We start from the raw sequence: 11699 nt of genomic DNA on the forward strand, positions 1-11699 counted from the left end.
AATCAGTGTTAAATGGAGCTGTCAAATTTGGGAGAGCGAGGAAGTCGCTGGATGTGTCATGTCAGGGCTAATTTAACATTTTGGAACCCCCGCTGCAATTACAATATCCGAGATATGTCTTAGGAGTGCTCAGAATTCACGGTTGATAACTCAGCAGTGAGCAACTAGTTGAGGTCAGTGGTCAATGGTTGATATCTTGCCACACATCACCAGTTGTAGGAGGGTGTTCACACTTGTGCAACCATATTAAATGAGTTTCCTAAAATTTAATATTAGGATAAGATACTGGAATAGGTAAGGGAAATTAAAATGTCTGATAGTTAGTTAGCTGGGAATTGGGATCACTGCTGAAACAGAGCTGTTGTTAACCAAAACAGCAGCACCTATGGAGGCACTTGCACAGTCCCCCAGATCAGTGGGAGTGACTGTTTTGTCTAGGTGTGACTTTTTGTTGACTTTATCAATTGTCTTAAGGTTCTTGCAACTAAATTTGAGTCATATATGGGCAGAATATTTGTCAAAATATGTGACATTCATCAATCAAATTTTTTTTTTTTACAGCTTGAGACTTTTATGGGACATGGAAACTCACTCTCATTTGTGCAACCTCTGCCTTGTTTAATCTTAAATTGAAATAGAGGCCAAATTGATGTCACTGCAAAAAAGCAACTGTCCTATTTACAATTTCATTATGTCGTTGATTGAGGCTGTGGGGGAAAAAGTAATTAACTCAAAAAAGCTAAGACTTATTCTTGTATATAGAAGTCAAAGTGAACATTGTGTGCTTTTTGTGCATGCGATTGCTTGTTTATGCATAGTGGGACACTGCGGCAAGCGAGTGTACCATTTACCGTGGAGCCATTCAGTTCAGCAGGCATCTAATAACAAAGCATTTCTGGCCCACTTACGCATGCATAGATACAAGTCTATTTGTCAACAGTTTTCTTCGCCTCGCACACGGCCAGCAACCGGATTGCACCCAAATACTCTCGAATTCTATCATGAGACTCGGGGATGAAATTAAAATGGCCTATTTTCTTTCCCCATGCAAGCTGCAGATCAATTTCCGGGAACGGGGACATGATATTGGGCCACCGTTTGGGCTTTCTCGTCTGGCGCGGCACCCTAACTGCCTGCCAGCGGGGAGGCCCGGGCTTGACTGCACGCCTCGCCGGAGGAAGCCTTACTTCTGCCGCGGCGAGTTTATTTGCGCCTCGCTAGGAGAATTGCCTTCATTTACCCTTCCCCAACAACACTTGCGGGAAAACACCAAATGGACAAGCCAGGCATGAATGGGAAAGACGAAATTGATTCGGTTTGATACGCGCGCCTGGGGTAGACCCTCGTTTGACCGCCTATTTTGAAGATAAATGGAAAAAAATTGCCTTATGCATAACCTTTTTCCAGCCCTGCATGTTTTTGTTTAGCATGACGCTGTCCTCCATGGCGAACTATCAATGTTTGGTACACAAATAAAAAAATAATCATATTTACATTTCACTGTAGAAACTTGGTGTCGTCATATTAGTTGAAAATTCTGTGCGTGAAATTGTTGATTAATTAACCTCATCTCATGTTACATCTCATGCTTTTTTTAGCTGACCCTTATTTGTGCTCCGTCCCACCTTTGACCTGTCCTCTTTCCCTTTTTGCTATAGGCCCTCCGTCGTTGCGTCACACAGTCTGCAAAAGCCTAATTGAAGCCATATTGACACAGAGAATAAATCCAGCCCCCCTCGTCCACGCACTCTGGGCACGCAGCAGCGGAGTTTGCTCCAGGAGAATGTTGTGAGAGTCATTCATTTATACCTCGTGTAACTCTTGCAACTTTCTCCAGGTTGGACGACAGAATGGCTGAACTCAAGGTAAGGCAAACATTTATTTTGCTTCAAAATAACTGTCATGGTTGTCAAATACAAATGCGTGTGTAAAACTTAAATAAATGTCAATTCTCAGTTAGGAAAGTTGGACCGGGGAAAAAAAAAAGAGAAATATTTCACCGCAATCAGTTCTAATTTTTCCATCGCAAAATAATGAAACGTGCAACAAATAAGCTTGAATATCTTCAAACTAAGCAGGCTGAGAAACGGGCGGTGTTGCTCCTAACCAATCAGGATGCAGCATTCAACAGCTGCCCAGATGTGCTCATGAAAACATGAAACTTTTTGAGGAAAAGTCACAAAACAAAGCCAGTAAAGTCCATAAAATATCTATTAAATAAAAGCTTTATTGTTGTTTTTTTTTGTTATTTTTAGACATAGAGCCATAAAGAGTTCCACACATGGAACACATTTGAGTGTGCACACGAACAATGACTCAGCAACATATGTAAACATGCCTTGGTTATACAGTGGTGCAAATTTTTCAGTATCACTAAAAGTGTGCACTGGATAGTGTCGATTTAATGCTCCTCTTTTTTAGAACACCCGACAATGGATGACTGTGCTTTGTTTTGTCACAAATCTAATGTGAATCCATGTGACAACAATTAAGAAAAACATTTAATGATGAGCCTTCAAATTGAATTATAAACAGCGTGAACACATTTATCCTGCATCACAATGAAGCCGCATAGTGAGTGAGTGTGTTTGTGTCTTTTTCTTTTGCAGTACTTGTGTGGATTTGGCAACGAATTCTCCTCCGAAGACCCTCGCTGCCCTGGTTCTCTTCCTGAAGGACAGGTAGGACACAGACAAGTTGAGTTTGGATATACATTTTTCCGATGACACCTGAATGCAGCATCTTATGTCTCTGTAGAACAATCCTCAGGTGTGCCCCTACGGCTTATACGCTGAGCAGCTCTCGGGCTCGGCCTTCACCTGCCCGCGGCCGGCCAATAAGAGGAGGTCTCCATCTTTTTCTGACTTATCCATACAGTTTTCATCTGTCAAATTAATTGGATCTTTTTAATAATGGTGTACAGCTGGCTTTATCGTATTCTCCCATCCGTCAAGCATAAGCCTTTCGTCCCCACTGACTGCGGGAATCTGACGGAGAACTGGGACAATGTGGAGCCTGATCCCAACCAGGTGACACACTCAAACAAAAAAAAATAAAATAAATAATAATAAAAAAATATATATATATACTATATATATGAATCATGAGATTCTATTTGTGCTTCTTCTAACAGATGCGATGGCGGCCATTTTCCATTCCAAAGTCTTCCGAGAAGAGAGTCGATTTTGCCGCTGTGGGTTCATTGCCAAGTTGAAATCGACGGCTTTCAGTGGGATTATCATGGTATGTGAATCTTGCAGGGTCTGCACACCATCTGCGGGGCTGGCGATGCAAAATCTCGCAATGGCATTGGCATCCATGTGTACACCTGCAACACCTCCATGATGAACAAGTGAGAATGGATTCATACTTATTATTTTTTTTTTAAATGAACAGCCTTCTAACAGTGTGAATCAAAATTGTCACCTTTGCAAAGGAAAAATGAGTGTTTAGCAATTTAATTTTGAAGCTGGACCCAAATGTTGTATCTTGTTTCCCGTGTTCCAGATGCTTCAACAACTCCGACGGAGACTTTCTGATCGGTGAGCAAAATAAAAAGGAGGGATGTTTACACCATTATCTGGCACGGGAACACTGATTGCTCAATTCTGAGTGCGCTTATTCCTTCATATTTTTTTTTTTTTTTGCTGGTCCATCTACTGTTTGCCTCTGATAGTGCCACAGCAGGGTGAGCTCTTGATCACCACAGAGTTTGGCAAGATGATGGTGGAGCCCAACGAGATATGTGTCATTCAGGTACCTTTTCTTGCAATCCACTGGCACTTTTTTGGGCCATATTTGGGGAGGTTGACATGTCTGCACAACATGGAATCAGTATTGTGACACACCTTTGAAGATACCCCTTTAGATCTTCAAGCTTTGTCATAATAAAAGTATTTGTAAGCTTTTATTTGTGGGTTCGCTGCAGCAAGGAATGCGCTTCAGCGTGGACGTGTTTGGAGAAACCAGAGGTTATATCTTGGAGGTGTATGGAGCACATTTTGAACTCCCTGACCTTGGACCTATAGGTGGGTATATAATCGTATAAAAATGACTCCCTGCACCCTTCTTATATAAAAAAAAAAAATATTTATTACTTTTTCTAGCATACACATTTATTTGTAGATATTTTTATTTTAAGTTTTGAATGGATTTGACTGTCGTGTAAAGAGGACTTAAAATAATAAATCAGAAAAATTCAAATTTTTTGCAGGAGCCAACGGTCTGGCCAACCCGAGAGACTTCCAATGTCCGACGGCGTGGTACGAGGATCGGGAAGTGTCCACGGGTTACACCGTCATCAATAAGTACCAAGGAAAGCTCTTTGCTTGCCAACAGGTGCTTTATGTGCTTTTTGTGTCCTTGTACTTCCAAAGTGTGCCATGTAAAATCTCTCTGCCCTATTACCCCATTTGATGTCTGCATGCGCTTCAGTAAACATCAGTCAAGCGCGACAATGACTAACGAGGGAACTGTCCTCGGAACGCATGTCATCCATTAGCCGCCGCCGCTGATTGATTTGCAATCCCTGGTGATTTAATATCAAAATGTTTCCGCCTCAATTATGCGTCTTAATCACTCATAATTAGTTAAGACGCTCATGAGTGAAAAAAACAAGTTAAGCCATTCATTAATTCCAACGTTCACTCGGAGAATCGCCCAACTACAAAAGCCCTCGTGCTCATTATGTAAGAGGAGACAGGCCAAACATTTAAAGATGTTTTTTTTTTTTCTCATGGGTTAAAGGTGGCAGCTTTTTTTTCCCCCCCTGATGCCTGGAGCGTGGGCTGAGAAGGGGGGCAGGAAAATAAGATGGGAGGTCTCATTTTAGGGAAGATGCTCCCATCTTTTCATGCTGTTTTGTACCCCCCGCCGAGCAGCAAAATTGCTCAAATTAACTTATTATTTGCTTGACTGGGCCAATATGTTTGTTTTTGTGCGTGCGTGTGTGTGCAACTCTCTTCCACTTTTCATTTTAATCACATCTAGCCGAGCCACCGCAAGTGAATGTTCAGGAATAATCCGGCACCAGGTTGACCCGAGATCTTTTGAGTGCAGGAGCAACTCCACATGTGTTTCGTTGATTTCGGTTATGTAATGAACTAGGACTTATTTTCAATGCGTGGTAATGTGTGTGTAAAGACTGTCAAGGTCAAGAAGACAACTTGAGTTGTAATGAACTATATCGATTTTACAGCTGCTGCTGTATTTCTTTTTTCTCAAAAGAGCAATGCTACAAAATTGCTTTTTTTTTTAACAATCAAGATAAAGAAATAGCTTTGCACCCACTGTGGCTATTGTACACCTCCATCAACACCAAGTGAATGTTGAAATGATGAAAGTTTGTCAAAGTTTGATTTTTTTTGGGCCAATTACTGAGTAATACCTGCCTCACAAAGAACAACTGGAATGGAAGAGAAGCAAAAACATTTTCATAATGAGCATTTCCCTCTAGCCTTCCTTTATGTCAAGCCACACCACCCCCGGAGTACAATGACATCATTTATTGTTGATCTTCTCAAATTGCTTTGTGTGAGTTGCCTACTTGCCCTCAGTTGAATTGTTCTGTTCCGTTAGAATTTCTCTCCCTTCAACGTGGTCGCCTGGCACGGCAACTACACACCATACAAGTACAACCTCAACAACTTCATGGTCATCAACTGTGTGGCCTTTGACCATGCTGTGAGTCTCTCTCATTTGTGAAAAACATTTTCCTTAACAAAAGCTCTTCCATGTAAGTTAATTTTTTTTCCTGCTAATATTGTACAGGATCCATCCATCTTTACCGTGTTGACTGCCAAATCTACCAGACCGGGTGTGGCCATTGCCGACTTTGTCATCTTCCCTCCACGTTGGGGTGTTGCTGACCACACCTTCCGTCCACCGTATTATCACCGTAAGTCATAATATTAGGGCACTTGTTGGAAAATAGATGCATTTGCACCTTACTTGTTAAACTCTTGCATCTGTAATTTCTAACTTGCCAGTAATAGACTAATAGATGTTCACAATAATTCTCTACAAGGCCAGCAAATGTAATTTGAGACATCACATCCACTGTATGTTCTGCTGTGTAATAGCTCCCCCTGCTGGTCTTTTAAGGTAACTGCATGAGTGAGTTCATGGGGCTGATAAAGGGCCACTATGAAGCTAAAGAAGAGGGTTTCCAACCAGGAGGGGCCAGTCTCCACAGCATCATGACCCCACACGGCCCTGATGCAGAATGTTTTGAGAAGAACAGCGTGACTGAGCTCAAACCAGAAAGGGTGGCTGAAGGAACAATGGTAAAAACCCTGACCCCCCCAAACAATACTAATCATAAAAACCAAATTTAACATCGTGCCTCCCTCAGGCGTTCATGTTCGAGTCGTCCCTCAGCATGGCTGTGACCAAGTGGGGTCTGGAGACATGTCAGAAGCTTGACAAGAGCTATTACCAATGCTGGGAAAATCTACGCAGCCACTTTAATCCCAACTGGAAACCCAGAAAACACTAAATTACGGGTAACGATACAACGGGGCCAATTAAAATCTATGCTAAAGCAATTAATTGTGATTCTTTCCAGCATTCACCTTGTTCTCATCAAATAAAACCAAAACGTGTATGATAGTCGACATTTCTTTTATTAATAATTACACACACCAAAACAAAAGACAGGATGGTCTTTGTACAGTGAATCTCATGATGTCAAATTGAACTTGCGTACCAGAGTTCCATCTTTAATCTGTTTTTCTCGATTGTCCTGCGGAGAAACAACCAACACACAGTATGATCAGGCAAAGCAGCGTATACATACTGTATCAATAATGAAGCCATTAAATTGAAACAATCAATTAGTGCACATACCCTGTCCGTCTTGAAGACGTAGTATAAGAAGACGAGTGGAAAAACCCCAAACATGGTACCCAACAGAGATGTCTTGAAGGTAGGCTTGAAGTGTTCGTAGGGGTTTCCACGGGCAAACACCCAGCGTGTCAGGGCGGGATCTTCCTGTGACACAAAACCAAAATGTCTGTCCTACTTACAAAATTTTATGCACTTTTTAAATTGGAATTGAGCTTTTTATTCCCGGCATTTCAACTATTTTGAGTGTTGTGCTTAACAGGGGGTTGATGGGACATTTCTTGCATGCTGCTTTGCAGGTGCGTCCACTTAGATGAAAAATGCATTTAGCATTTCAAATACTTCTACAATCCCAGTTTGAATAGTCAGTTATTTTAAGGAATTTTGTCCCGTATGATTTTGTTTGTGGATACTTTTGACTGAAGACCAGTTTCCAGCAGCAATCAAAGATTTATGCATCAATTGAAGCTATGGACATCCGAAAAGTACAGCACGTCAAAGCTGATGAAAAGTGAAGCCTCTCTGGGTGAGTACTGACATTTCTTCCACGTTTCAGTATATTGTTTGAAACCCATTGCAACTGTTGATTTCCATAACGTCATGTTTTATATTACTGATTTGTCAACAAAGTTAGCATGTTAGCTTGACTGTTTGTCCAAGGTTGACACTGTTAGCTCGGTACTTACAATCAGTTCTTTTCTATGCGGGTTGTTAAGTTGCATCTGGTACTGCCTCTTCAGATTCGCCCGCAATTTCGCCCTGGCCTCCTCAGCCCTTCGATACTCGGGCGAAAGGTTAAAATATTCATTTGGGTCCAATGTTTTTGGTCGTGTTGCCAAGGGCGCTTCTCGGTAGTCCGCCATGACAGTTAGCTGACGACGGGAAGCGAGAAGACGGAACTCTCGCGTGGTTTGCGTCGCCGGTGACGCAGTTTTGCGACATCTCGCGTGAACTCATCTGTCGTCTCCATGGAAACCGGTAACAACAACAACGGAAAAGACCGAGAAATCCTACAGAAAAGTCATTAACAAGTTCTGACGCGATGATATAGGAACGTCACCACGTTTGTCTACTTAAATATATTCGACGATTGCTGACGATGTTTTTTGGACGTTGCCACATTTTGCTGGTGGATTTACAACTCGGGTTGAATTCAGAATGATGCTGCTCAAGGAGGCATAGTGTTGTTTTTTGGCCTTACTATGAACCCAGACGATAACCCAATGGAACAAGATCCTGATCGTAAAGAAGATAATGCTGTTGAGGACGATGATGATGATGATGCTAATGGTGTCGGTGATGATGATCATCATGATGATGGTGGTAATGAGAATAGTGATGTAAGGCCTACTGATAATGAAGCAGAAGAAGATGAAGACAATTATGAAGATGGTGATAAGGACATTGGTGATGATGACTACTGCAGCTTTACAGAAGGAGAAGAAGATTTGGAAGCGACAGTTAAAACTATAAATGAGCGTGAGAAGAGAACTCAAACAGATTCTTCCGGGACCGGTACAAGCGCCTCCGAACCGCGCATCACTGCAGACGAGTTTGTACGCAATTTTCTAAGTCAAATGAGGATGACAGAAACTCTTAACACTTTCCAAACGGAGTGGACGGAGATGGTGCAGAAGGGCTTGCTGCATACCAAGCGCTTCGGCGAGGTTCCAGAGGTTTACATCCAGAACCAGCGTTTGCACAACGAACTGAAGAACGCGCTACGGGAGAGGAAGGAATACCAGCTGGCAGCCTCCACCTCGGCCGAGACCCTAGCGAGGGTGCAGAAGGCCCGAGACACGGAGTTTATGAAGCGCAAGCGTGCCAGCCAGGAGAATAACAGACTGCTGGAGGATACCAGGAGGCTCAAGTCCCAGTGCCACACTTACGAGTCTGCACTCAGGAGAATGGACGACAAGCTTCAGGTTCTTGTAGAGCAGACTATGCGGGCTGCTCTGGGGAGAGACAAGGTGCTGAACCTTGCTCAAAGTCAACCGTGTCCCCCCACTGTGCCAAGAGATAAGGAGCAGAAAACCAACAGCTGCATGAGAAGCTCACATAGGTTAAGACAAGTTACTTAATAATACATTTATTGTTGTTGTTTTTTTTAGTATTCCCCTTAATAAATTAATTCATTCTTGGTACCTGTTGTATTTTCTTCATAAAGCCGCTAGAGGGCGGCGTTTACTAGAAAACACTATGACCACGTCCTGAGCTCTCTACGGACATAAAAATAGTGGCGTTTACAAAAATAATATCTGGAAATGTGATCTATTTAAGGCCATTTATTCATAACCTTAGAAAGGATCATTTATTTAGCCCCCCACCAATATGTCATGGTGACATGCCCTATAAGCAGTTTAACTGGATTGCATACAAATTGTCTGTTGTGCTGCCTTGGTTACAGAGATGCTGATAAAGCTCTTTGAATGCTGCAGTGCCGGAAAGGCTGACAAAATGATTGATTCCCCTCCAGGACATCTGAAGAGCCATCCGCTTTGCAGTTAGGAATCAAAATTCACAAGGAGTTCGTACTTCCTTCGGCCAACAAGCATCAAGCCTGTTAAACACGGTGGTCATGGTGATATTCAACTTGATGAATTATTTATAATTTAGTTGACTTCTGAGTTTTTTTCAACATGCAAAGAGATGGAATGTGACACAGATGGGATGAAGTCAAGCTTTGCAAACCAGAGCAGGTTTCTTTCTGCAGCCACTTCCCCAATATAGTTTTGCTCTTTACCAGAGCCCCTTGAAGTGGCTTGTAGACTTACAGACGATGACCTCATGCTGCTTCTAATTCATAATATTTCCTGCCTCAGAGATTCCATGAGTCTCTAGCCTTTGAGGAATGTTATAGGAATTTATTGTTCCGCCCTTGTTTTCAGAAACGGCACATAAAGACTTTGTAATTTTCACACGCACGGGATGAAACGAGTCGGTGAGGTGATGTTTAAAGGAGACAAAAGCTACATTTTGTACCACCCAAGCTGCCCTCCCTGTCTGCTCTCGTCCTACCTCCAAGCTTCCTTTCCCACTTTGCGGCCACATCAGAAATACCTCACGGTCAGTGGATTTCCACCCTTGCTTGCCATGCTCAAAGTTCTGACCTTCCTGCTTGTCTCGTCTCTGACTCACCCGGACTCTTCACATCCTGCTGTTACTTTGGTGTCTCCTTACTGTCTGATGTGATTTTTTTTTTTTTTTTTTTTTTTTTTTAAATTATCAAGTGCACATACAGAGAAAAAGGAAAACGCAATCAACAGAATTGCTCTGATCATTTTTCCTGGCCTTACATTCATTATAAAACAAATTTTTAAGGGGAACGGCACCCTCTAGTGGGACAGTACCAGCCTCATTGACCCCAAATATGGTAATCTCTGAGTAGTTTGAAGACCGTTGTTTCATTCATCCATGTATTTGATCGCCGAGCCGCATGCCGTTGACAGTGGAAAGAAAAGCACCAGTCTCCCGCATTTCCTCAAACTCTATTCTAATTTCTAAAGGAGCATCCGTAAATCCTCCGGCCCTAAGAAAAGGATGTGTGGACGGGATGTGGGAGCCCCCCCCAACCCCCCCAACCCCCCCCGCCACCCCCCCACCCCCCGCCACCCCCCCACCCCCCCTCTTTTAATGCGGCCATTGAATGACTCCTTTCTTGGGGACAAGGGGTATACATGGTGTTTGGGCCGCCGTGTCCCCCGAGTAGCCGCCGATTGCGGTTCGTGTCCCCGAGTAGCCGCTGATTGCGGTTCATGTCCCCAGTGTTGCTGCCGAGCGCGGTTAGGACTTTGCCATAGGCCAGTGAGGTTGTTTGGACTGGTGCGCTTACACCCCACCCCCCAGTTCGCCACGTGGGGGTTTCGGTTTTTGGGACGTCAGGAGCCGTCCCTTGTGGGGGTGGGGGGGAGGGGGGTACTGTCAGTGTCTGTGTGCTCGCCCCTCCCTTCCTGTGTCTCTCAATCTATGTATTAATCAGTCACCTGCCTCTCGTTACCTGTCTGTTCCGTTATTCATGTCCATAATCGAGTATCTATAGTTTGCTCAATAAACCCTGGTCCAAGCTGCATTTGGTCGCCCTGCTCCATTCCATCCATGACAAAGCCAGGCACAAGCACAAGCACAGGCACGGCAGAGCACGGCACAGGCACAGGCACGGGCACGTTAAGGCTCGGCACGGCACATGCACAGGCAGGCACAAGCACAAGCTGGCAAGGCAAGGCAAGGCAAGGCAAGGCAAGGCAAGGCAAGGCAAGACAAGGCAAGGCAAGGCAAGGCAAGGCAAGGCACCGCAAGGCAAGACAAGGCAAGGCAAGGCAAGGCAAGGCAAGGCAAGGCAAGTACAAGGCAAGTACAAGGCAAGGCAAGGCAAGTCCAAGTCAAGGCAAGTCCAAGTCAAGGCAAGTCCAAGTCCAGTTCAGTCCAGTCCAGTCCAGTCAAGGCAAGTACAAGGCAAGTGCAAGGCAAGGCAAGGCAAGGCAAGGCAAGTACAAGGCAAGTACGAGGCAAGGCAAGTACAAGGCAAGGCAAGTACAAGGCAAGGCAAGTACAAGGCAAGGCAAGTGCAAGGCGAGGCGAGGCGAGGCAAGGCGAGTACAAGGCAAGTCCAAGTCAAGGCAAGTCCAAGTCAAGGCAAGTCCAAGTCCAGTTCAGTCCAGTCCAGTCCAGTCAAGGCAAGTACAAGGCAAGTACAAGGCAAGTGCAAGGCAAGGCAAGGCAAGGCAAGTACAAGGCAAGTACGAGGCGAGCCGAGGCGAGGCGAGGCAAGTACGAGGCGAGCCGAGGCGAGGCGAGGCAAGTACAAGGCAAGTACAAGGCAAGTCAAGGCAAAGCAAGGCAAAGCAAGGCAAGTACGA

The 11699-nt window shown here is 44.1% G+C and overlaps 3 protein-coding genes across 3 annotated transcripts; 2 read left to right on the forward strand and 1 right to left on the reverse strand.

Annotated features, from left to right (window-relative positions):
- Positions 1–1703: 1703 nt before the first annotated feature.
- hgd (homogentisate 1,2-dioxygenase) lies at positions 1704–6609 on the forward strand. Its single transcript, XM_088363472.1, has 14 exons — positions 1704–1865; positions 2610–2681; positions 2758–2846; positions 2924–3029; positions 3134–3193; positions 3261–3352; positions 3508–3542; positions 3677–3756; positions 3929–4028; positions 4214–4338; positions 5578–5682; positions 5770–5896; positions 6103–6284; positions 6353–6609. The coding sequence occupies exons 1-14, from the start codon at positions 1851–1853 to the stop codon at positions 6494–6496; spliced, it is 1332 nt and encodes a 443-aa protein (XP_088219598.1). The 5' UTR covers positions 1704–1850; the 3' UTR covers positions 6497–6609.
- ndufb4 (NADH:ubiquinone oxidoreductase subunit B4) lies at positions 6605–7745 on the reverse strand. The gene is made up of 3 exons (XM_088363474.1): positions 7530–7745; positions 6847–6990; positions 6605–6742 (listed from the first exon to the last, which is right to left on the reverse strand). Exons 1-3 carry the CDS (start codon positions 7704–7706, stop codon positions 6680–6682), a joined length of 384 nt encoding a protein of 127 aa, XP_088219600.1. The 5' UTR covers positions 7707–7745; the 3' UTR covers positions 6605–6679.
- A 103-nt stretch (positions 7746–7848) lies between these two features.
- Positions 7849–8954, forward strand: LOC148380718 (sperm-associated antigen 16 protein-like). Its single transcript, XM_088363473.1, has one exon. It carries the CDS (start codon positions 8046–8048, stop codon positions 8922–8924), a length of 879 nt encoding a protein of 292 aa, XP_088219599.1. The 5' UTR covers positions 7849–8045; the 3' UTR covers positions 8925–8954.
- The last annotated feature ends 2745 nt before the right edge of the window (positions 8955–11699 follow it).

This window comes from Syngnathus floridae, chromosome 20, assembly GCF_059516105.1.
Source record: "Syngnathus floridae isolate MCC-2025c chromosome 20, RoL_Sflo_1.0, whole genome shotgun sequence".
Taxonomy (NCBI): Eukaryota; Metazoa; Chordata; class Actinopteri; order Syngnathiformes; family Syngnathidae; genus Syngnathus; species Syngnathus floridae.

What these genes read in the sequence shown, in the direction of transcription:
- hgd (XM_088363472.1), top strand. An exon ending in TGGAGCCTGATCCCAACCAG is followed by an intron (nt 3,030 to 3,133) that starts GTGACACACTCA and finishes TTCTTCTAACAG; the next exon opens with ATGCGATGGCGGCCATTTTC. An exon ending in GTGTGGCCTTTGACCATGCT is followed by an intron (nt 5,683 to 5,769) that starts GTGAGTCTCTCT and finishes AATATTGTACAG; the next exon opens with GATCCATCCATCTTTACCGT.
- LOC148380718 (XM_088363473.1), top strand. Translation starts at nt 8,046, where the DNA reads ATGAACCCAGACGATAACCCAATGGAACAAGATCCTGATCGTAAAGAA.
- ndufb4 (XM_088363474.1), bottom strand. Translation starts at nt 7,706, where the DNA reads ATGGCGGACTACCGAGAAGCGCCCTTGGCAACACGACCAAAAACATTG. An exon ending in CGCATAGAAAAGAACTGATT is followed by an intron (nt 6,991 to 7,529) that starts GTAAGTACCGAG and finishes TTTGTGTCACAG; the next exon opens with GAAGATCCCGCCCTGACACG. An exon ending in ACGTCTTCAAGACGGACAGG is followed by an intron (nt 6,743 to 6,846) that starts GTATGTGCACTA and finishes GTTTCTCCGCAG; the next exon opens with GACAATCGAGAAAAACAGAT.